Source organism: Tyto alba, unplaced genomic scaffold (assembly GCF_018691265.1).
Source record: "Tyto alba isolate M040663 unplaced genomic scaffold, T.alba_DEE_v4.0 Super-Scaffold_8, whole genome shotgun sequence".
In the NCBI taxonomy this organism is placed as follows: Eukaryota; Metazoa; Chordata; class Aves; order Strigiformes; family Tytonidae; genus Tyto; species Tyto alba.
The window spans coordinates 8,751,272-8,774,906 of record NW_024881329.1 but is presented as its reverse complement, the minus strand read 5'-3'; the positions used below and the strand labels follow the sequence as shown (position 1 = coordinate 8,774,906).

The 23,635-nt window shown below is 41.7% G+C and overlaps 1 protein-coding gene and 1 long non-coding RNA gene across 7 annotated transcripts in view; one reads left to right on the top strand and one right to left on the bottom strand.

The window, feature by feature from the left end:
• The first annotated feature begins 232 nt into the window (after positions 1 to 232).
• LOC116965073 lies at positions 233 to 4,374 on the top strand. 2 transcript variants are annotated; one of them, XR_004409125.2, is made up of 5 exons: positions 233 to 312; positions 423 to 900; positions 1,748 to 1,873; positions 2,308 to 2,399; positions 4,245 to 4,374. It is a non-coding gene; the product is annotated as an uncharacterized LOC116965073 (long non-coding RNA). The 2 variants fall into 2 exon arrangements; XR_006164647.1 differs by having other exon boundaries at positions 423 to 1,873.
• Positions 2,699 to 23,635, bottom strand: part of SWAP70 (switching B cell complex subunit SWAP70) — a 41,574-nt gene continuing 20,637 nt past the window's right edge. For 4 of the 5 annotated variants that reach the window (XM_042785091.1, XM_033006864.2, XM_033006863.2 and 1 more), the window contains exons 4-12: positions 19,720 to 19,947; positions 16,207 to 16,353; positions 15,856 to 15,964; positions 14,362 to 14,543; positions 10,677 to 10,784; positions 8,951 to 9,117; positions 7,962 to 8,160; positions 5,688 to 5,784; positions 2,699 to 4,953 (exon numbers count right to left, since the gene is read on the bottom strand). In XM_042785091.1, the coding sequence (XP_042641025.1) occupies positions 4,844 to 4,953; positions 5,688 to 5,784; positions 7,962 to 8,160; positions 8,951 to 9,117; positions 10,677 to 10,784; positions 14,362 to 14,543; positions 15,856 to 15,964; positions 16,207 to 16,353; positions 19,720 to 19,947 (1,347 nt within the window). In that variant the 3' untranslated portion in view covers positions 2,699 to 4,843. The other variant, XM_042785092.1, reaches the window with a different exon arrangement.

Sequence of the window (23,635 nt, the reverse complement as noted above, 5' to 3'; positions counted from 1 at the left end):
TAAGTGTTGAATCAACCACTGGCCTTTCCATTTTGCAGGACGTGTACTTTTGACATACGCAGAAAGCCAGTTCACAGAACAGTGCTTTTCTGCACTTTCACTTCCCTGGCACTGAAGTTGAAGTTCACAGTGAGACTCACTGTATGAAAGTCATGATACTCTCTAAATTCATGTAGTGTTACAAACTTTCTGTTTGTGTTTTATTTTGGAACTCAGGGCCACATCATCAGTAACAGGAAGTCCTCAAGACACGATGTCTGTACGGCTGCTCACCCTGCTGCGTGGGAAGCCCCAAAGTATCTCAAACCACAGGTTGGTCTCTTTTTCCCCCCTCCCTCCCCTTTGTGACCCGGGATGAGTCTGGGTCCTGCTCCCAAAAGAGAAGTACATGTGAGCCAGCACATTGCACATATTTCTTTCAGCCCTACTCCTGCAACCTCGGGGCTTTTTTATCCTGCAAGTCAATGAGCACCGTTCAGTAGGATGAGGGAGGACGGGATGGGGTAAAGGATAAAGGAGGCATGTACACGAGGCACGTACACGAGGCACCTGGGAAAACGCTATTTCCAGATAAGTAACCTTCCTTACACATTTTTAACTCGCCCTGCTTTACTCTCCTTAGAAAAGCTGTGTGGCAGCCCAAGCTTTGTGCTGCAGCTGAGAGCTTGCTGGATGATGTATCTGACTGTACCCATCGTCCTTCCGCAGTGCAGCGGGGTGGGGATTTTTTGGAAAATAGGCCTGAATTAGCTTCAAGTCTCTGAGCATCAATTTATCCTGGGCCAGTGATAACACTCGTCTTGTAAAATCCTTTTTCCTAGGCTCACAGGACGTCGCTGGGATCAGCTGCACTGAGCCGAGCACAGAACCACACACAGAACTGGAGGAGGGCAGGGGGAGGTATCGCTGAAACACCCGGAGAGCCGGTTCGCTTAGCGCCGGCCCGGCGGGGGCTGAAGGCGGTGGGTGGCGGTCGCTGCCCCGGGACCCCGCGGCCGGCGGGGGGTGAGGGCCCGTTACCGCCGCGGGGGGGCGCGCCGAGCCCGCCGGAGCGGCCGGGGCGGGGGGCGGCGGGGCTCCCACCGCGGCGCGAGAAAAGAAGAAAAACTGAGAGGTAGGCACAATTATCAAACCACCAGCCTGGCACAGGCCGAGTTGGAAAGTTCTGAACTGAGGAGTGGGGGAGCTAAAATCTTGCTGGTGTTGGGGGGAGATTTTTCATTCAGTTCGAGACAACTTTATGGCACGTTATAATTCCTCCCTTTTGTGCCCTTTATGAACAAGTGACTACATCTCTCCTCAAAGCAGCTGAAAGTCCTTACGGATATCCCCCTTCCTGGCCATGCACCACTTTGCTCAAAATTGTTTACTTTATAACTGCTTCACAAATTCAAGATAAAAATCAGAGCAGTTATTTTCAGTTGACTTTTACTGGAATGGATGGTGCGGCTACTGTTCCAGAAGGTCTGCATGACTGAACATTTGCTGCTTCTGGCATTGGGTTGCCCCCACCCCAGGATACAGATATTGTCCTAACAACACGCTGTTGCTTTGTTTGTGTGGCTGTTTGTGCAGGAAAGTTACAGACATAGTACGAGTTGCTGGAAACCTGCCTGTTATAGTTTGGGAATGGGTGAATAAGGACCATAAACCAGCTCCACGACATGGTCACAGGGCAAAAAAAAAAAAAAAAAAGTCCTGTCTGTCTGAGGTAAAAAAAGCATGGTCCTGTGCTATGGGTTTGCAGGATTGCTCCACCATCAGGAGGAGGGAAACCTGCATCTGGCAGATGAAACAAGCGCCCTAAGCCCTCAAGGCCTCTTACGGAGGATTCAGGAACAGCATCCACAGCTTTCCACTGGCCTCTGTCTCGGTAAGTCCGGCTTGTATGTACAGCACTATGATGTTGCAAGGCTTCTTGGGGTGGAACGGCGACGTCCATAGCATCACATTTTATTGCAAATATCCTCACCATTAGCAGCCTCGCTGCTCTTGGAGGAGGAGTGCTGTAAACTCTGGGCTCACCAGAAATGATACCGCACCAGGGGTACCTTTCCAGGCTGTTCTGTTTCATGAGATGCAGTGACTGAGTCACAGCCCTGCTCTCTCTGACTGTGGTGTTAGTGTAGCTTTAGCAGATTTAGTCTGAAGTGGTGTTTTTGCTCAAAATGCAATTGGTTAATTTTTAAACCAATTTCTTCCCCTACTTTTACTATGTAACGCTTCACCCAAAGCTTTCTTAATTTGTCAGAGCAGGTAGGAACACCAAAGCTAAAAGGATATTTGTCTCATTTCCTCTTCTAATAGTGACTAAGAAATAACTCAAGACGGACGTACGCGGATGACATCTTAATGAAGGGCTGTTTTGCCTGCAGAGGCCCATGTCTGACTGTGCCAAGGTATGCTCACTCTGCAGTGGTTTTGCCCCGGTAGCTCACTGGTAAGAGCAGGGCTGCCCTTGCCCCAGGCTCACACACTAAGCAGTGATGTGTACATCTGTACGTCACACTGTACATCTATCACTTCCCTTCCCACCTGGCATGCTTTCTCTTTCAGAGAACAGCTAAACTGCACCCCCAAAATACTGTCATTGAGCAATGGTGCCTGTAAGAGCTGAGCATCATTATCCTGTATCAAGGTGTACTGAATAAGAACTGTTAAGAGAAGTGGTGCTGTTAATTACATTGTATTACCCGAGTGACCAATGATTTTATTATGGCTTTAATCTAAATGCCATTAATCAGACCCTTAGGAGTATATTTCTTCCATCACAGTTATACTTCCACACAATGGTTACTGGATTCTCAACTCCAGTAACCCAAAAGAAATCCATGTAAAAAGACAACAATTAATTCAGAAATGTAACTAACTTTGCATTACTTTATTAAATAGCCAATTCTAGAGAACAGTAAAAAATATGAAAACATGCATCTTTTGGTGTTCTTAAAAAAAACATTTGTCCAAATAAAGACTGTTAGAAAAATTAAGCAAGTTTAGCCCCAATACACATTCCGCTCTCCACATAAAATATGTTTGGTAGTTATAAATACTGTTCCATCTCCTTTAGCGAAGTTTAACAATGTATACATTAGTATTTCTATTATAGTTTTTTCACATTTCTTCTGTAAACATAATCAATTTAAAAAATGCCACGTTAGCAAGCTTACGAAACTACTGCTTTCCTGTACAGTAAATACAAAAAGGAAGATTCTGGATTTTCCTGCCATTCTAATCAGCACTCCTTTTACTAAAATATTAAAGATTTCAATTAGTATAAAAATATAACCAGAGAATAAATGTCTGAGAAGATTCACTATTTGAGTGAGTCTTAGTTATTAGGCAAATAAAATGCTATTCACTTCCAAATCTGAAGATCACTCCTGTACAGTTTCTGCTTTTCTGAGATCCAAGTTTGACACTGCTGTACACAAATGCACTGGTTATCCATCTGAAAAAATAATTACTAAAAATAATTTAACATTTAGCTGACCTAAAAAGCAGGTGCTAAGAGATGGATGGCCCTGTTCAGTGCACATACAAAGGTCAAAGCTGACTAACAAACCACACCAACAGGCACCTGCTCTTCAGGAGGGGGAACTTAGCTCTCAAAACGTTTGTACAATGCAGCAGGAGTACAGTTTTCTTAGTAATAGGCTGGCTCCTTGACTGGTGTGGGAGTTCTACAGAGCAAAAGCAGAGAATTGTTCCTTCTCCCTACAGAAACAGAAATAACTGGCTCTGTCCCTGGAGAAAATTTTGAGCAGAGCAAGTAGGCTCTTTGGGAAGCTTTGTTACTAGAAATGCTGAAATTATTTTACTGACAAGAATTAATTTTTTCTAAAGTACTATTGCTACACATTTATCACTTTTATCTAAAATAAAAATGTCAAATTTAGTTTTCCTCTTGCATTTTTTGTTTAATCTAGCCTCCAGTTAAGAATAAGACAAAAGGGCTGCATCTAAAATGGTGATATGTTATACTCAGATTTCTTGTACAAACATAGCCTTGATGCAGATGGTATTTGGCCTGTATGTGCTATCATCTTCCAGTAATCCGCTCCAGAAATCTGTAAGTCAAAACTGTGCATCTTTTAAACTATGAATAAAATTATCAAGGGTTTTTTTAGCACTTCTCGAGTATAAGACAGTACGAGAACAACCTTGCAGAACTACTTTTTCCAAATGTTTTACAGCAGCATTTTGTACATGCCTATTTCCAGTTCTATTTGTTTGGATTCCTGCAGACAGAGGAAAACAGGACACAAAATCAGACCAGCCAGCAGGTGCCTGGTGATGCCAGTCTACCCTCGCAAAGGAGGAACATGTCTGAGCACTGTGCAAAGAGCAACAGAGGGACAGAGAAAAGTAAAAAGAGACTCAAAGGAAAGAAAGGTAATGCTTTATCTCAGAGCTCAACAGAACCTCCAGGACTGATTCATCCTGGGTTTAATTTACACTAACTGAACCAAAGAAAAAATTGCTTCCCTTTTTGGAATGAAGGTGACACTGCTTGATTGGTTAGATGCTGTCAGGTTGTTACAGGCTAGTACAGAAACACCTCTGTCACAAGCTACATTTAAATAAAAATCTTCAGTTGAAAAGTTTTGTATAAAAGAACAGAATTTCTAGAAATGTGAGGGAAAACAGCAAGTACTGTCAGACACCACATAATCTAAGTACTGAGCTCTGAGTAGACGCTCCTATGTGGCAAACAGTAATTCCTTTGCAGAAAGGCCCAACCTGCCGAGCAAACTAAGATCTTTATAAGCAAGAAGCTGCTCTGCGCAAAGCAGAGCGAACGAAGGTGGGCTGCTGTTCGCAAACGATACATCAGCTACCGCTGTTACTCAGAAGTTGTTTTTTTCCCTTTCCAGCTCTTTTGTCTTTGCTCGAGTTCAGCTTCAGTAAAGGCGGCCGGGCCCCAGTTCGTGATTAAGTGAGGATTCTTGGAGCCTGCAAGACAGAGTGCGATACTTGAAACAGGCCCTTCTGACAGGGACATCGCTCACCCACTGTGGGTGGACAGGCCAAGTGTCTCCACAGGATGATTTGGTAAGTGCTGTCTCTTCTGCGATTGGAAACCCTCTCAGAGGTGAGCCGAGGACCTGCCTAACCAAGGAGGGAGGAATGCCTGCGTCACCGTCAGTGAAGGTGCTTTGCGTGAGAAATTTTCAACTGCTTCAGTCTTCTGCATCCCCATCGCCCAACTTCTCCCCCACCCCAAACAGCAGTATCTTAGTAAACCCCTCTTCTGGCCTTTACAGATGTCCTTGAAGGAAAGCAAACTCTTCAGCACTGCATTACAAAGCCACTGTCCTCAGGGCTAGCATGCTATTAATTAAGCTAAGAAATTAAACATTTCCCCAAAATCAAATGTTTTAGTATAAATGTTAATTGCCAAAAACGTGAAAATAGCTAACTGCATTAAACACCCAAACCATACAATGTTCAATTTGAAATAAGTGAAAATAAACAAACAAATAATAATTTACAATTATTATAGTAAGGCCAGTAGAGGTAGAAACTTGAAAGTTACCACCAGCAGTTCTCAGAAATGTGATATTTATAGGCTGCCATGAAACCAATAAGCTACAGGAAAAGGCAGACTTCAGTAAGTCACTTGGTGATCTAAGTATGTGAGACAGAATGAATACATACTTTTTGTATCTTTTCTGATGATAGCTTACCTGGCTCTATTAGTCGAATTAATCCCTCGTGATGAGCTACTTTATCTTTCCAGCTCTTGGTGTTATTAGTTGCTGTTTCCAACTTCTTCTTAACCTCCTGAAATAAGATACAGCCCATGTGAAAACTAGAACAACTTTACTCTGTTTATATAAAAAGAATAAAACATCCTTTTAAATCTAAAGACAGAACCATGATAATTCAGCCAGCACCCCATTTAGCGTAGAGAGGAGTAGTTACTTTCTAACCACCCTAAGCAATTTAGCACAGCACTAGCTGTCTAAAAGTAAGCTGTTAAACCAGAACCCAAAAATAACCCCGTTTTACAAGATTCTGTAGCAGTGCAAGTAGGGCTAGTCTTCATAAAGATCAAAAGCATAAACCATAGTTTCAAAACAGAAAGATGCATTTTCTGTTCCAAACTATGACTAGTTAGCAGGTATCTCTCACAATCAGAAATCAAAGTATAAACTAGGAAAGGACCACCACTGTTATGCCCTGTCATAAACTGCAAACAGGGTAGCTCAACTGGAGTGGGAGCCCTGTGGAGGGGGGAGAAGCAGGGCAAGCTCTGTGGAGGTGGGGCAGGGGGCTGTTTCTCTCTCTCCCTCCTGTTGCTGCCCAGAGACAGAACTTGCCCAGCTGCGCCGTGGCAAGCCAAAGAAAACAAGAACCTTCTGGAATACACCCTATTGTGCAGGTGTAAGAAAGACTAAATAAAGACAACACCCCTCTCTGTGTTTCTAATCAACCCACCACCTAGGGATCAAGCTTGCTACTCTATGACAACACAGGATCCAAAGGGTGGTGATTCCCCAATTCCTCTTTCCTCTTTCTCTCTCCTCCTTCTTAGGTATATTCAGCTATATAAGTTTTGTACAAATTGTGACAGGCTGTTAGGAAAATAGTCTTTGCCAAAGTGCCTGTATTAGTTCAGAAAAGGTATCAGTTGATTGTTGCCAAATTGTCTCCCTTCACTCACTGTCAGTTCATAAAGGTAACAGCTAAATTGTTCCTCTGAGTCACTGTCTCAACTCGACCCTGCCCTGCCCTTCTGCCCAGCAGATACTGGATTGTCCCCCACACTACACAGGCCCTTGGGGAATTCAAAAGATTCACCCTCCTTGTAACCCACTGAGTGGGCTGAGACAAACCGACACAAGGAAGAGGTGTTCTTCAGTCTAAACCAGTCTCTTGATCCATTCCAAACAGGAGGACAGAATGTTTAATTATTTCTAAAATAAGGAGTCAACCATTGCAGTGACTTACTCCATTTGTTTTGTAGAATTTTTTGCTTGGTTGTTTTATTGTGTCTATTGTATTCAGCAACTCCTTTGGAGTAACAAAAGATGTTTCATATATAAAAAGCCTGAGATGTCCTCTAAAAAGAAGTCGAGCATTAGCCAAAAGCAATCTAATGATGGTGTTAGATATAACACTAAGTGGCCAGAACCAGCCCACCTGGGCCCTTGCTTGCAGTCACTGAAGCATTTGTATTCTGTGCCAGTCAGTACAGCTCATCAGCTTGTCCTTCACAGAGCTAACCTCAACAGCACAGAGACACCATAAACACACTCCCTAGTTAAACAAAAATCCAGTCATGTTTTGTTTCCTGACCTAAATCGCACAGGATCAACACCTCCCTAGCCCTAGATAGCATGCAACACTTCACACTCTCGACTTGCTGGATCCTGGCTCTTACTTCTTTGAGGAATACAGCTACAGACCTTCACCAAAAACACGCAGTGGAGCAGAGAACAGGCCTGGCATTTGGGACATGAGGCACTGCGGCTCATTGAGAATATGAGCTAATTCCTAGCTCACCTTGACAGCAGTTCAGCACTTAAATACCTTTTTGAGGAGCAAGAGCCTACAACTAGCACGTTGATTTTTCATCTGTAGAAGACAGTATTGCCCCATGACATCATCAAAACATTGCAAGAATAACTAATTTGAAAGCACAGTGGGACCACACCAGAAGTTAGTCTACAGTAGAAGACAAATATACGCAAAGTATTTCAGGATAGGACTGAGCTGCCTTGCATGCAAACTGAGACAAAAGAATAAAGGAGGTGGTATGTCTGTAACATGTTCCCTTCTTCAACTCTATCTACTGGTCCAGGCCAAAAAAAACCCAACACATATCTATCCTATCTGTTCTTATAATTTTGTGCCATGTGAATCTTTAAAGAAGCATGATACTAATGAACTTCAAATTCAGTTAAACTACTGAATACCTGGCTAAGTATGAGAGGTTCATGAACAGGACAGCTCACCTCATACTGCTCAAGGGCCTCCTTCCTTTCCAGTTCAAGTTGTTCCAGTTGCTGCATAGCAACCTGAAGAGCCTGCTCCTTTATCATTCTCTGGTTTTCTAGCTCTTGCTTCTCTGCTTCTGTCATCTGAATGGTCTGTTGCTGCTGCAAGTGCCATTTTTCCAGCTCAGCTCTCTTTGCTGACTCCTCTTCCAGTAATCTGCAATGGAGATTGCAATGTTAACTGCACTTTAAAGTCAGCTGTATCCATGATGTAGCATACATGCAGGAAGGCCAAGCTAATTATTTTCTTTCCTCTTTTTTTAAATACTTGGGAAGCAGAAAAAAAAGTTATTGCTTGTTGGCTTGTCTTCAGTGTAAAGCTGAAATTCATGCCAGCAGTGCAGTCTGACTGCTACAAAGGGCTATTCAGAAAATTTAGTCAATAATGCAAATACACAGCACTGAAAACCATAGAAGAAACAAGCATGTTTAAATTATCTTAATTGTCTTAGGAGGACTGAATATATGAAGAAACAAACCACACTAAACAAAGCCGATATGAGTAAGAGGAGACTTAACCCCTTACCAACTACAATTTAAACCTGTGAGAAAATACAGCAGATAGTCATATTTGCAGTTGCTGCTTTATAAAATACGTAACTGAAAATTCTGTGCAGCATGATCTCAGTTTTTAAAGTGCTGACATGCACAACACCTGATGAAAAATAAGCCCATTTGCTTTTCTGAAATTGCTGAGCACTCTCACTGCTAAGGGCTAATCAAACATATTAAAAAATCATAAATACCCCCACTTTAGCCTTCATAGCTTAGGGGAAAAAAACAAAACAAAAAAACAACCTGTCCTGTGTTTGGACTTCAAGCTAGTTTCCCCCTTCAAGCAGCATGTCCAGAATGCAAACAGTCTTTACTACTCTGGCACAGCTATTTATTATTGGGGCGGGGGGCAGGGAGAATTGAAATAAATCTCTACTAGGTCAAAGCCATACCTGGCTTGAAGTTTCCTTACAGTCTCTTCATCTTGACGTGCCTGTTTCTCATCCTCCAAAGCTTCCTGTAGCTGCTTATACATTTCTTCCAGTTCACGTACTCTCTGTAAATACTGTTCCAGTTCAGACGATTTCTGAGCAACCTGCTCTTCCATTTTTTGTCTTACCTAGCAGCATAAATTGGGGACACATATGAGCTGCGATTCAACTCAGGTATCCAATTTTTAAAAGAATTACCAGGTATCCCTCAGATAATGTTTTCAGAGACAAACCTTTTCCTGTTGCCTGCAGAAAAAAACTGGTAAAATTGAGTCTAGATTTGCCGATATGTAACTAACATCGTTTAAAATTATAAATAAGAATACAGGTTGCTTACATTGCCCTACTTCATGTAGCACGGGATTTTTACAGGGGCTTAAACCTACCTTAAATTGTTTTGATCTTGTCATTTACTTTACACATACACACTAAACTGAGGGAAGAGAAAACTTGTAGAGTGCTCAGACACAAAGGTCAGGTTGGTTTAATTACACTGTTTCTACTCCCTTCCTCAGAAATCTTTTCCCTTGGCAGCAGTGTATTCCACACACTTGTATCTGGATGGCAGCACCATGACAGCACAGAATGGATAAAGGGGTGGACACTGGCTATGGAGGTTGGCTTTGCTAAGAGAACAGCAACTATAACAAAAAAACAACAGTAAGAGACAGGGGAAGGTGAGGGGATGCTGCATCATCACAGACACCCAGCTTCTGATCCTCCTTACCCGCCTTTCACTGATCAGAGCGGGAAACTGGGGGCACTGCGGCACCAGAGCCGTCCTCCCAGTCAGCCCCTCGCTGTGCTGGGCACAACTGCAGTCTGTGGGCTTTGAACCGAGTCAGGATAAAGCACCATGTACTTCACAGAAAGCAAGCACAGCTCCTGAATCCAGCACGAAAGTCTTGCTCTCCAGCATGGTAGGTTGGCTTGTCCCGCTCCGCTGGTCTGCAGTCTGCTTTCCCCCAGCTAACCAAAATCCCACTGACCCAGGCCCTGATCGTATTCAGGAATTCACAGGCAGCCCATAAAGCAGCACTGCGTGCATTTATGGTCCAATACATTCCAGCACATCAACTTGACCATTTCTGCTTCTTCAGCTAACAGAAAAGCCTGTGTGCCTGACAAAACCCTTGAAGATTGAAAATTAGTTCTTTTGTAAAATTCTCAGTGTGGATTATAGTAACAGCATTGTGAAGCTACAATATTTCTTTATTTTTTTTTATGTTTGTGTGTGTGTATGAATGTAAAAGAACACATAGTAAAAAAATCCCCAAACAATAGTTTTAGGAATACATTCAAGTCAGAAAGTTCTTAAAATGCATTTTGATTATGCCTGTGTTCATTTTCCATATTCATATAGTATGTACTCGTCTCAGGTTCTCCATCTTTGACAACTGCAAGGATAACTTCACCCTGCATTTATCCTTCAGTCAAATTTTCCCCTATTTTCCAATAATATTTAAGCTTTGAATGCTATATAAATTGTAGGGAAGCTGTTCCAGTATTTGCATTCACTAGTAAAAATATTTTATTCCTACATCTCTAATAAATGCAGTGCAGGTTGCATTCTCCAGCCTCCTGCAAAATGTGTGGAATCCTTTTAGTAACTGCCTGTGAGGGAAGTCGCTGCTGAATGCATGGCTCACTATGTGTAAACACAGCAAAAAGCATGTGCACTACTCACCATTTTTTCTCTCTCCAGCTCCAAACTGAACCGATCTTGTAATTCGACTTGAGTCTGAAGTCTTTTCTTCTCTTCCTCAGCAGCACGAGCAGCTGCTGCTTCCAGTTGCTGGAAGAGAAGGGTGGGGGAAGAAAAGAAGGAAAAAATAATTTGTCAAAACTAAAACATTTGGAGGGAATGGAATTGTTTAACAAGTTTTGTTTTTAACAAAAATGGAAGAAAATTTCGAAAGCATTAAGGTATCAGCTTTCTTCTTCTTTCAAATGCCTAAGGCTATTCACAGTCTCTAAATACAATTTACGGTCTTGTTATTTGCAAGATAATTTTAAATTTACCAATGAAAAGACAACTATCAGACCTCCTCCAACTTTCCTTTGAGCCCTGCTTTGCACAACACATAGAAATCACTAGTATTTCCTTCTCTATCTCATATGGGATAGAAAACTATTATGGAAAACCACATCACAGGCAGAACTGTACAGGAGTTCCAACAGTGAAAACATGCCAGCATGCATAGAGTTCATATAGAAACAAGAAGCACCAAATTGCCATGGGAAAGCAGAAGTGCCACAAACTTTGACTATAATAAGTGATTGTGCTATTGTGAATCACATCCCTTTAACATCCCCTAAATTACCATGTAAGGTAAATAAAATTCTAGTTGATAATCATCACTTGAAATTTGGGGAAAAATTAGCCTAGTCAGAGCTAAGGCCTAGGAAACAGCTGCTGGTACCTTCTTGCCTTTTTTCAACTTAACTTTTTTTTGCATCTTGATTTCACATATAAAGATAGTCATCACAGTTTCTCCTTTCATTGGGATTTGATAACATGTATTTTCAGAATGCACGGAAGGTTAGAAAAGTACAAGTACCAGCCAAAACTTTACCAATACTGGAAACAAAATCATTCTTTCACAGAATTTGCCTAAGAAACTTATCTGATGCTTCCGAGGAAACAAAGCAGGCACCCTTCTTTTGTAAGGCTGGTGAAATTGCTTCCACGAACCTTCAGTAAGAGAAGGACACCCCTCACCTTCAGTGTTTTTGGAAGGTACCACATTTAAACCATCTTCCCTCACGCAACCTAGATGATGAACTAAGGAGATGCCTAAACAATTAAGCTGCCAAGCTAAAACTTCCATTCCTTTAAGTGCTTCTGATATCACTTCAGTCTGAAATAGATGGGAAGAAGGGAAGGAGAAAGCTCCTACTCTGTTTTTAAGCTGTAGCAGATACTACAGAATTGCTCTCCTTTGAAAGGCTTAAATGATGCCGGTCTTTTAGAAGTAGTATTTCTCCTCTGCCAGAACATTTAAAAGCATGTAATTGTAGTCAAATCTAAGATGCCTATTTAGGTGAAATTTTCTTTTGATTTCCTTCCCTGCTTTGAAATTAAACAAACATTGCCAATACTGAGCCAAGAGGGTGAACGTGCAGAGTCACAGGCAAGGGTGGGTGCTAGGCTTTTGCCAGAGAGCTCAACAAGAAAATACACTGTTTGTCCACTCTTTATCAGCAACTTCCTGCTTAATTCATGTCTGAGGACATCAATTCCTGGCAGGTAAGGTTCCTGGCGACAACTACACACTTTAGGGAAAAGTCCCAAATGTTGGGGGCAGGGAGGGAGGGGGAATCGGCAGGAACACACCATTGCAGCAGGGGTTATTCAGCACAGGGTCTCTGAATCCCATGCAAGACCCCAAATTGAAACAGAAAGGGTGCACAAGTCTTGTGCATGCTTTCTTGGTAAGAAAAACTTACCTTTCAGTCTGTTCAATGTGCATACCTCAAAATTCCATTAAAAACATGAAAAAAAATTATTTCAGATAAAGGCTCTTATTCTTCTGAAATTTTCTACTGCAGAAGCTATCAAAATACAAACCAGTCTCACAGTGCACTTTGGCAGATGTTGTGTAACTGATGGCTCACTGCCATTAGGAGCAAATCTAACTCTAAGCCTTCCAAAAGAATTCAGTTTCCTGAACCATTTACAAAGCCTTTTCCTTGGAGAACATTTTTATGGCTAATCAAACACTTTAAATTCCTCCAACACAGTACCTCCCCCCTAATTCCACTTAGTCAAAGTGCAGTAGTTCATGTGCGAGACTACCCTACTCTCCTTGAGAAGTCATTTCAATCCGGTCCACTTCAAAAGATGCTTCTTGCCACAACCCTCTTTAGTTTACTCATTGTGATTTCTACAAAACTCCCTGGAGCCTCTCAACATCCTACTGCTCCTTTAGCGTTGACTCACACGTTATCAGCCCCCTGGCTTTTTCCTCAATAAAGTAAACTCAATATTGAAATCCTGCCCTATGATTTCAGGTAACAGGTACATTACTTACCAGTAACGTGCAGGTAACACAGGCTTTAAAACATATTTTGTGTTCTGAACGTTAAACACATGGTAGAATATAGGTGTCAAACAAACTAAAATAAGGTTTTCCACTGTCAGGCTCCATTTAAGGCAAACAGAATAATACCCACAGCAATGTCGGTGCAAGATTATTAAAAACAGATTTCTTCTTGGCACAAATTATGACTTCATGACACATTGTAAAAATTTATCGTTTGAAAGATACATTTTGGATTATTTTATTTGCTTTCTAGACTCAGAACCTTTAACCTACTCTCACAGTATTTATAGCTTTCCCTGTACTCTGCATCACAAAGATCATTGAGGTTTTTTCAAACTGAGGGCTAAATTAATTAGTGGTTTTCATTTATGAAAAATTCAAGCAATGATGGAGACAGGAAGTATACCTGGATACTAATCAAGTCTGTGTGGAAAAATATTGCAGTGGTAGCAGCTGTTCCAAAGTACAAAGATCCATCAGCATGTTCAATCTACTGTTAAGAGTGCGCAGCCACAGCAAAGGCACCTTGGTGTCTCCTGCCAGTCATCAGATTTAGACTAAAAAGCTGTTTACAATGAAAATAATGTATTCAGCGAGTCTTCTGCTGATACTCAAAAAATTTCTAGTCCAATTCTCAGGCTTTTAGAAGTCAGTCCAGCACTTACAAGGAACATGAATTTAAATAGTTTATAAATCGATGCTACGTGTCTCAGCTCTATAAATTTCCCCCAAACTACTCTAATAAAATTTTGCCTACGCATACTCACAGAATCACTTTGTACCTTTGGAATCTTTGAAAATTAAATTTATATCTCTGGCAACTACGTCAGGGTGAAGAGAAAAATTCCCCCACACGTACAGTTCACATAACAGAACTTTGGAAAACTATATAAAGAAAATCTTAATGGAAAGCCCCAAGTTTGATAGACATGTCTGACAGAAGAGAAAAACAAATAACCCACAAGTAACTGAAAATACTGGACCCTCCAGCCCCCCAAACGCCATCCACACAGGTGGGGTTTCCTGTTACACGAGCTTCACAATACTCTCGTAAGTACAGGGGACAGAGCTGGGCCACGTGAGTTACCCTGAGCCTGCTGAACCGGCCTTGGGAACGGCTGCAGTCAGCGCTGAAGGCTTCCCTGCAGGCTCAGCCAGCAGACCTAGGGGCTCAGGGGGCCGATGCCGACACAAGCTCACCTCCTCTGGAGGAGTTTGCTCGGTGTGTCTGAACACTTGAACAGGAACTAGATGCCTAATTATACTTCGAGAAGTCCAGCTCAACCACAGAGCTTGAGCTTAAAGGTTAGCAGCCCCCGCTCCCACCTTTCGCACGGTCTCCAGTTCCTTCTGCTTGTTCTCATTGGCCGTTTGCAGTTCTTTCATCTGCCGCTCCAGCTCTTCTTGCTCAGCCAACAGCTTCTGGCGCAATTCTTTCCGTTTTTGGCGTGCTTCTTTGTGGGGTGGAGGGCTCCCCGCTCTCAGCAGGCTCACAGTGGTCTGTATGGCTGGAAAGGAGCATGTAAGACAAAGGGAGAGGATGAGAACACCAGTGAAGAGAAATGCTAAGCTTTCTGGATAGCCTTAGTGAATGAATACTTGTGGCGTTGCATTGTTTGTTTTGGTTGGTTTTTAAATGTGTATTTTAAAATCAGAAATAACTGCTGTCAGTTCTCCTGATTCTCATCAGGCTAGCTGTCAACACAAACCAAAAGTGAAAGACACTTGGCTTTCAGTATCAGCTGTGTGCCACAAGGATAAGGTCTGGCAATTCCAATGCATTATGTCAATGCCAGCAGTGATTCCTAACAGGCAGTGGATATACAAGTCACTTGTACACCTAGCTGCAAAACCTCCAACACTTCAAGACTTCTTACTACCTAGATTCAGTGACTAATCAAGCAATAAGATGTTATCTAACATATATATATCAACTTACTTCCCTAGAACCAACCTTAAGCCCTTTATTCTTACTGATACTCCAAGAGAAAACTCTCCCAGTAAGAAAGTAGCTCTCATTCACTTATATTCAGTGAGGAAATATTTAGAGAGCAAAGCAGGAGTACCAGATGTTTTCAATATTTTATTCACCTACTACAACTGCGAAAAAAGATCTCCTCTTGGAACTAAGTAGTCATTTGTCATACATCAGACTTTGATGCAATTAAACACATACTTTAGATAAAAAGGGACACGCAAATGAAAGCACACAGCTCCAAATATTTAAATGCTGGACATACTTCAATGGCATTGGCAACAGTTAGTTTGCAAGGGCTTCTACCTCACTCCACAAAAGCCGCACATAACTATCCCTCAGCACACACCTGAGAAGGTGCCACAGGAATACCCTCACCGTGGGAATAGAAAAGGGAGCCCCAGTCCGCAGCCTTATCCTCAGCTCACCAAACCATACCACCTCAAGCAAAACTGTAGAAGCAAAGCCAGTATTTTATGGTGCTGAAATGAACAAACTTTCCCTTCCTCCCCAAAAGCAACAATTTACAATGTAGCCCCTTCCCCAGCCCTGGAAGTACCGCCAATACAGGAAAAGCAAACAACAATAACGTCCATTTCATTTTGGTTATGGCTGCCTAAATTGAGACACCTAAAATGACAGAAACCAATTCCCCTTACTTGGATCCTTAGCTCTTTGTGAGTCTCAGGCTCCTCAAAGATCCCTTCCATGTGCCCAAAACAGAGACACCAAAAAAAAAAAAAAAAAAAAATCACAAGACCGAGAATTTAAAATTTGAGTAAATCACAGCTGTAAGGCTTCAGTTTACCTTAACTTTCACAGAACTAAGATTTTTGAAACCTCACCTTGAATCCACTCCTGCTTCTTCTTTTTATCAGAGGCACTGATCTCAAAGCTTTTATCAAGACATTTTATGAGAAAAAGGCATTTCTTTCCATCTTTGTCAGGCAAGGCCTAGAATGGGTAACAAAGGATTAGCCTTGCAAACACTGAAATCTAAGTTATATTGCCAAGCCCCACGTGTGCAGTTATCTGTTACAGAGTTACAAATACAAGTACCAAGAACCTTCATAAGAATAACTAGTTTTATATAAAGTGAAAAAAGTTGCATTAATGAAAGGAGTCCATCCTGCATAAACAAAAAGATTAATTATTATCTTTAGAATTATTCATAGTTTTTGGCGGTTTTATTTTACCTCTACACAACAGTTGCCATCCAGTATGATGTCTCCCTTCTTGTCCTTTAAATCTTCACTTACATAGTAGGAAATAATATTGGGTTTTAGCACAAACCATCGTTCCGTCCAATTTTTCCTTTTATGACCTTTTTTCAACATATAGCCCTGTAAAAAGCAACGGATCAGCTGAGATACCTGGCCTCTGTTGGACCACATGGTCTTTTGGTTATGTGGACACAGAAAAGTTAGCTCAAGGCCCTAAATACTTCACTTACACACTTCCATTCCTAATACCAGCACACTGCTAATTGTTTAGCCCATGAGAAACCATGTGCTGTTCTTCTGACCAATTTGTAAGTAACTGTGTTACCTGAAGAACTGAACAATTATTACTATGATGTCATTATCAAGTAGTTATTATGACTCTTCGGTCCTCCTTGATGACCTTTATTGTTTAATTTTTTTCAGTCAAGCAGAGACATTTGCCATCACTAAGACTCCTTTAATGACAGTTGTTACTAAAAATCAGTCCTGTGTAGATACACGCCCCAGCACAGATGTGAGGCTGTTACGGGATATTCCCAAGGACAAAGCAGAAGCACCTTTGTCCTGAGAGTGGCTCCAGCCTGCAAACACACTCATTTAGCTGCACCCATTAAAGAAGCAATCCCATATAAGATACTTCAATGAGTAATGTTAGAGAAACTGATAACAGAACCATGCTCCTGGCATCTTTATTGGACTGGATATGGGAACACTGCTGAAGTCTGGATTTTCCCTTCAAGGAACAGTTGGACTTTGATTGAAATAATGCCAAGATTTCAGTCACAGTATTTCATTTTTCTTGAAAGATGATCCACTCTACTTTCTATATGAGGAAAAACACTTGCAAGCCTTAAAAAGACTATTTCAAAAGAAGAGACACCCATATTTTGCTGCTGAGCTTTATACAATAGAGGAATAAAAATTATAACCTTCTGTAATAACAAAAAATAGGGCTGGTATCACGATCAAATCATCCAAGTTTGCCTCTAGTGAATATTAACATATCTAAAATATAAGCGCAATACTAAGTGCAGTTATACTAGTAACCCTGTTACACATTATCTGATGTGGCTATGTCAACTCAAAAAGCGTCTAATGGTAGCGAGGGTGCACAGGGAATGATATAATAATTGGTCATTCTTTCAGGCATTTGATTTTTAGTGGTCTTATTGGGGGCGCTGCTGTGACCTTGTCAGTTTTTAATCTAGAGTTTCAAAGTCTGCCAGTAATTCAGCTGTACCTGCTATTTCTGAAACCATATTCCCCAATTAGCTACATACTTTTGTATGACTCCTAACTTCAGAAAAATGTAAAATCGCAAATGAAACTAAAGCACCTACATCAATATAGCTACCAAACAAGCCATACAGAAAGCACTGTACTCAAAGTATTCCAGATTAAGAGGACTGAAAAATTGGAAAAGAGACCAAGGAACATTTTTCTGTAATACTTTTTAACTACGGCAATTTTGGATACAGGCAAACAAATAAATGTGCTATGGTATATTCAAGTCAAAGGTGTCTCTGTACAGGTCTGAGAGGAAAAGATTCAGGACAGTTGAAGAAGCTCTTTTGTTTAAAAAACAAACAAAAAAGAAACAACCTCCCTACACACACAGCTTATCTGTGTTCAGCTTTCCTACGGCCGTGCCTATTCCCCAGTGCTATCCCACCCCCTTGCTCCACATCAGGAATGTGCAGACAAACAGCTTCGCTTGCCGCCCCCGCACTCGGGTCTGAGGTCTGGGTGGTCGCAAGGGCATGTGAAGGACTCCTGCAGCTTCACTCTTTCATGCCTTGCACAGTCTAAGTCATAACCAAGTGGGTTTCCCCTTCCTGACATACTACATTCACTTTCAAAGCCAAGTCAGACTAGTGTTTTCCCCTCAAATTTTTCCAAAATCTTTATCTATTATTTCTGTGCGTCAGCTGCTTCTCATCTTTCAATAGCCCACTGACAGCTCCTGGGGGTCTTTTCACACCAACTATCACATGAAGGATATGTCTTTCAGAAAACTAAGTATCACAAATTTAATCATCACCGCTACCCTCCATAAGCCTTGGAGATCCAGAGTAAGTGTACAATAAAAAGGATAGTATGAGACTCGGCTACAATACACTATGTCATTAAGTAATACTTCAAAGTAATCATATACTGCAGTAAACAGGGCAATTCTGTGAATCAACAAGGTATCACGGTACGAGCTGTGACCAAAGCAGATGTCTGCAAGTCACACCGGGAACTCCATTCTTCACTTGGCCAGCAATTGTTCAGGAGATGCTGGGCCAAATCTTGACACAAACTATTTTTAAGTGTCAAGGAACCACTCAAAGGCACTCAGACATCCTTGAGAAAGAGGCCCAGCCATCAAGAGAGGAAAGAAAGGAGACAGTAAAAAAAAAAAATTAAAAAGAGAGGGGGGGAAAGAGACACACACAGTGCAGTATCAAAACTGAAATCAGATTTCCTCATAAGTTTCAAGTGGACAGACTGACCTGACACTGATTATTTTTTTATTTTTGGTATTAAACAGCAGAATGACTTCATTTTGCCTCCAACAGGCAACCAGCAGCTAACAAAAATAGACTTTTGCATTGTTCTGTGGATATTCCGAAAGAATTTCCTGTGCCAAGACCTTCTGATGATTTCTTCAGAACAGCTGAAGAAAGCCTGCCAAGAAAGCCTTTGCTTCTCTCCTCACCAAGAAATCAAAGATGAAAAAATTTTCTGTCAGGTAGAAGTAAATTTTAAATAGCTTTCTAGGTAAACTCTGCTGTGACCCCTCAGGTCGCTGTGATATTTATACTTCCCATGAGAGATATGCAGTTTCTAAAGCCAGTTTTAAATCCAGCCACTGGAAATCTGAAGTATCTGAAGATCAGCACAAGTTTGCTAGGAATATGAAGGCCAGCATGACTTCTTGCATTTGAATACAGGTAAATAAGTTGTCAGTCACGCAGCCTGCTAAGCAGAACAAGAAGGGAACTCTTCTACACCTTTTGGCCCTGTTGATGTGGGACAACTTAGAAGCAGACCTTTCAGCTGGAGCAATACCTTTGTCCAGACCCCCTTCTTCCAATACAGAGGTTATCAGCACAACTTACCTTTGCTACAACATAATTGAAACTAGAAAAAAAAGCATTTTCAAGGATTGAAGAGTTGTTACCAGTTTAAGAGCTGACAGTATGTTGCAGCTACTCTATCAGCTAACAAGCAGTTGATACTAGTATAAAAAAATGCTGCATTTGAAGTCAGAGCACACTTTTTTTTTTTCTAAAAACAAACTCTCCCAATTACAACAATATGAACAGCAACACAATTTCTTTTATAAATATAGGCTCATATTAAAGAACCCTTATAAGTAATTTACCTAATTACTCCCTGCTCATCATCTATCAGGTAAAGAAATTTCAGTAGAAGTTTAACATTTTCTAATTATGCAGTAAATTGTTCTACTTTAAAACATTAATTCTCTGTGGTTCTTACCTGTTTGAGTACATCTAATATGAGTTCATTAAAGACTTCATTGATCGCCATGGACACCGTCTGTCGGTCCATCCCTTTGCTAAATTGCCCACTTCCAATGAGATCAATCAGCTCCCATGCAGAAAGACCTTCTCGACTGGTGTTGAGAGCAAACTTATAATGGTCAAACTGCTCTTGCTGCCAGCCTGCTCCCATTGCTTCAGTGAGTTTTTTAAGTAAATATTCAATCTGTACAGAAATACAAACAGAAATTAATCATTTTCAGCAGGCATGGAAATCAAGTGTTTCAGATCTGTAAGCTAAGCTCCTCTAGAGACTATCGTTATAACTAGATTCCTACATTCACATGTAGGCCCCTAAACGTAGGTGGTTTCATTAGCAAAGATTTTAGGCTCCTGTTCTGCTGAACTTTTGACCGTCAAGACCATCCTGCAGCTACTCTCTTCGTAGTAAAGAAACAAAAGAATTTAACCTGACTGCCTCTAATATTTCAGATTCTTACAGAACACATGGGACCTTCCCTGCAACAGCTTCCAAACTGTGATGACTGAAGTATGAGAAAGCAAGAAGTTTCAAAAAGTATTCTTGTAAGATAAAAAGCAAACCAATTAGAAAAAGTAAGAAAAGATGTCATTCTGGACAAGCAGTGAAAAGAAAAACTACCAGGGTATGATCACGTATCTTCGTCTTCACCTAACCCCTCTTCTCCAGCTCTCAAGCACTCCATCACTGGACAGTCTTGGCAGATATATCAAGAGGAATAAAAGAACACATTTTTCACATCCACTTCTATTGTTTCCAAAATAAACTCTCCTTTTCCTTTAATCTTTCATCATTCCATAAGTGTTATTACCCTGTGCATGGTAATGCTAATAACGCTACTCAAAATAAACACAAGAATGAATGGGTTTCTTCTTTTGCCTGTTTTTTTAACGTTGCTTTCAAAGTCATCACTGTCCACTCTTTAAACAACAGTATCTTAAACTAAGACCATCTACAGCTTCAAGCACATGTAAAATGCTTGTAAGGGCTCTTCAAACAAAATAATTTATGAGAGCCTTCCTACCAAGGCCTCTGCACAGCAAAGTAAAAGTCATGATTCTAAGTTTCTATGACTGAAGCCACAGGATACCAATAAAGCATTTAGCCCAGTTTTGAAGAGAGATCGAGCTAACATGGCCTTCTGCCCTTTTGGGTAACGGCTCACTGTGTTTCCTTGCCAGCTTTGCAGGGAACCCGAAGGCAGATCGTAGAGCTGCCTGGGCCCTCCCTAAGGGGGAAGCCTGGGGAGAGGGTGTTCAGTAATGCCGCAGCAGCAGCCCACCGCAGGGCCAGGGCAGCACCAGCTCCCCCAAGGGCTGCCCTTGCTCTCCAGCCACCGCAGGGCCAGCACAGAACCGCCTCCCGCAGGTCCTTCCCCCAAGCGGCAGGGCAGGGCAGGGCAGGGCTCCCCCCCCACCCCCCCCCCCCCCGCTGCCCTGCATCTCTGCCGGCGTGAGGGGTGCGATGGGGTGGCAACTGCACACAGCCCGGTGGAGGCGGGGAGGGAAATCACCACGATCCTTTCAGGTTCTCTCTGTGCATGGGGAAATAACACGGATTTCCTTAAGTGCTGCTTTTCTGAACGTTAGTCCTTCAGGACAGTCTGCTCCACTTTCAGTTTAACCTACTGTAGGTGTGGTTTTGGAAACACTAATTGACTCAGGAGTCTGAATCCCATTATCAACAATGACTAAGGTGTACCAGCATGAACATGACTCATTAAAGTGTGGTAGAAACCAAATGCTTTTCAGGACTTAATTTTTCTAATCACCAATGCTAGCTCACCTTTGTTTCTCAACACAATGTAATTTCTCCTACAGGTAAGAAAAACCCCAGATGAGAGCTCTTGGGGATGTTTTACCACAGAATAAATTAACTTTTCAGCTGGTCTAATAGGGTTTTGAGCACCCAGCAGTCTCTACATAAGAGACTTGGGCGTATAAAGAAATAAAGAAGTGGTTTTTCCCCACACGGACTCCCAGGCCTCAAGGTTTTGATGTAGCATACATACTAATTTTGGGGCTGCTGCTTTTCTCCCTTGCAACTGGTACAGGCAAATCCCTTCCTTTTTTCCCTGACATCTGTGACCAAGAAACACAGGTATGTAGCAGTGCACACTCATCTGGCTAAGCAGTGAACTACCAAATTCACCCTACAGATGTGTGGGCTTTTCTTGTATTTCAGCTCAGTAACTGTTCTTAGTCTCACAGCCCCTACTCCAGCAGCACATGCACTAATGCCACAGCAAAACAGAGGAGCTACCAAAAGCTCCTGCACTGTCTACAGGAAAGTTCCTGCTCTGTTGAATGAGCAGGAAACACGTATCCCTCCAAGATGTGGCTGCTGTATCCTCCTCATAAAGACTGTCTTAAGAGAAGACAGGCTAGCCAGACACAGAATATGCCTCCAGAGTGGGTACAAAAGTTGCAGAGAGCATCGCTTTTCATTTCAGCTTCACCGAGTAAGGCATTTAAGTACTTTCAGCTCCTCATGCAATTCTTACTAGCAAAGATACGATCTCAACAGAGGGCTCTGCAAAAGTGGCATTCCAATTGTAGACAAGTGCAACTAGCAGAGGGCACCATGTCCATGGTAGCTGGCAAAGACGACTTTTCGCTCTGTGCTGTGCCCACCAGCCATGTGGGGCAAGGACCCCCAGGGCGGGCTGACCTGCACACCCTCTGTGGGCCCTGGTGCAGGCCGGGGGGGCCGGGGCTCTGCCGGCGCTCACCTTCACACTCTTCACCAGAACAAGTCATAAAACTGTGCCCTGCGGCGGTTCTACGCACAGCTCTGGCTCGCTGCACTTCACACAGTCACATGATAGCAACGAAATTTTAGCACGCCCTCCCAAGCAGTCAACATATAACTTTTACTACATTTCTGTAAAATTAAGTAGCTATTTCCTTTAAAAATCTTTAAAATGCGCTTTGCTGATTTTCACTCTCCAAAATCCTTAAATTAAAAAACTAATCCAAGGCTTCTGAGCATTAACTGCCATAAATCCTCAGCATCCAGTTAAAGGCAGGAAGCAGCTTACTTCCTACTCCAGACAAGTTTTATGGGAACGAAAAAAAAAAAAAAACAACAAAAAACAAACAAACCCAAAACCCCCTTTCACAGCATGCAAGAAGAGTAGCACTACAAACCTGTTTCTAAACAATCCTCCTAAAACCTGGATATGATGACCTGGAATGAGGCATCAGTGCAGGGGTAACACTTTTCCCCATGTTCTAAACACATTCTGCCACACAGCTCAGTCCCTTCGAGCAGCATCAGTTCTGAACTACAACCCTGTACTTCAGCTGAAAGGAAAGCTAAAATTACTGAGGCTTAATTAGGTAGATATTATACATGCCAAAATGCTGGACAGCAATTAAAAAAATTTCATTAAAACACAATGAACTTTAAAATGTATTGTTCTAAGATTTGAAAACCTATTACACTGCTTGAGGCATGCAGCTCTCAAATCCCTTTGGTTAATTATCTCAAAGTACTAGGACTCACCTGCAGACAAAGGGACACACCCCCACCCCCACAATCCTACCTGAATAGATTTTTTTACTTTTTTGCTCAAGCCATAACAACAAAACTTATATCAAACTAATGGTCTGGAAAAGAAGCAATGCAAAACTCTTGGCTAGTATGTGCTAGCAGGTAATGCACTACACGTAAGTCAATATATCCTTTATCGTCATTTGTACATATTTTACCTTATTTTGATTATTAGAACAGATTTAAACATTTAAATCTGTTAACCCCCACCTACAAGTCACTAACATGATCACAATTACCCTATAATCCCATTAAAGTACATAAAATATCTATTATCTTAAAATACATTAACTCTTCTTAACTGAAAGAGGACCTGTGC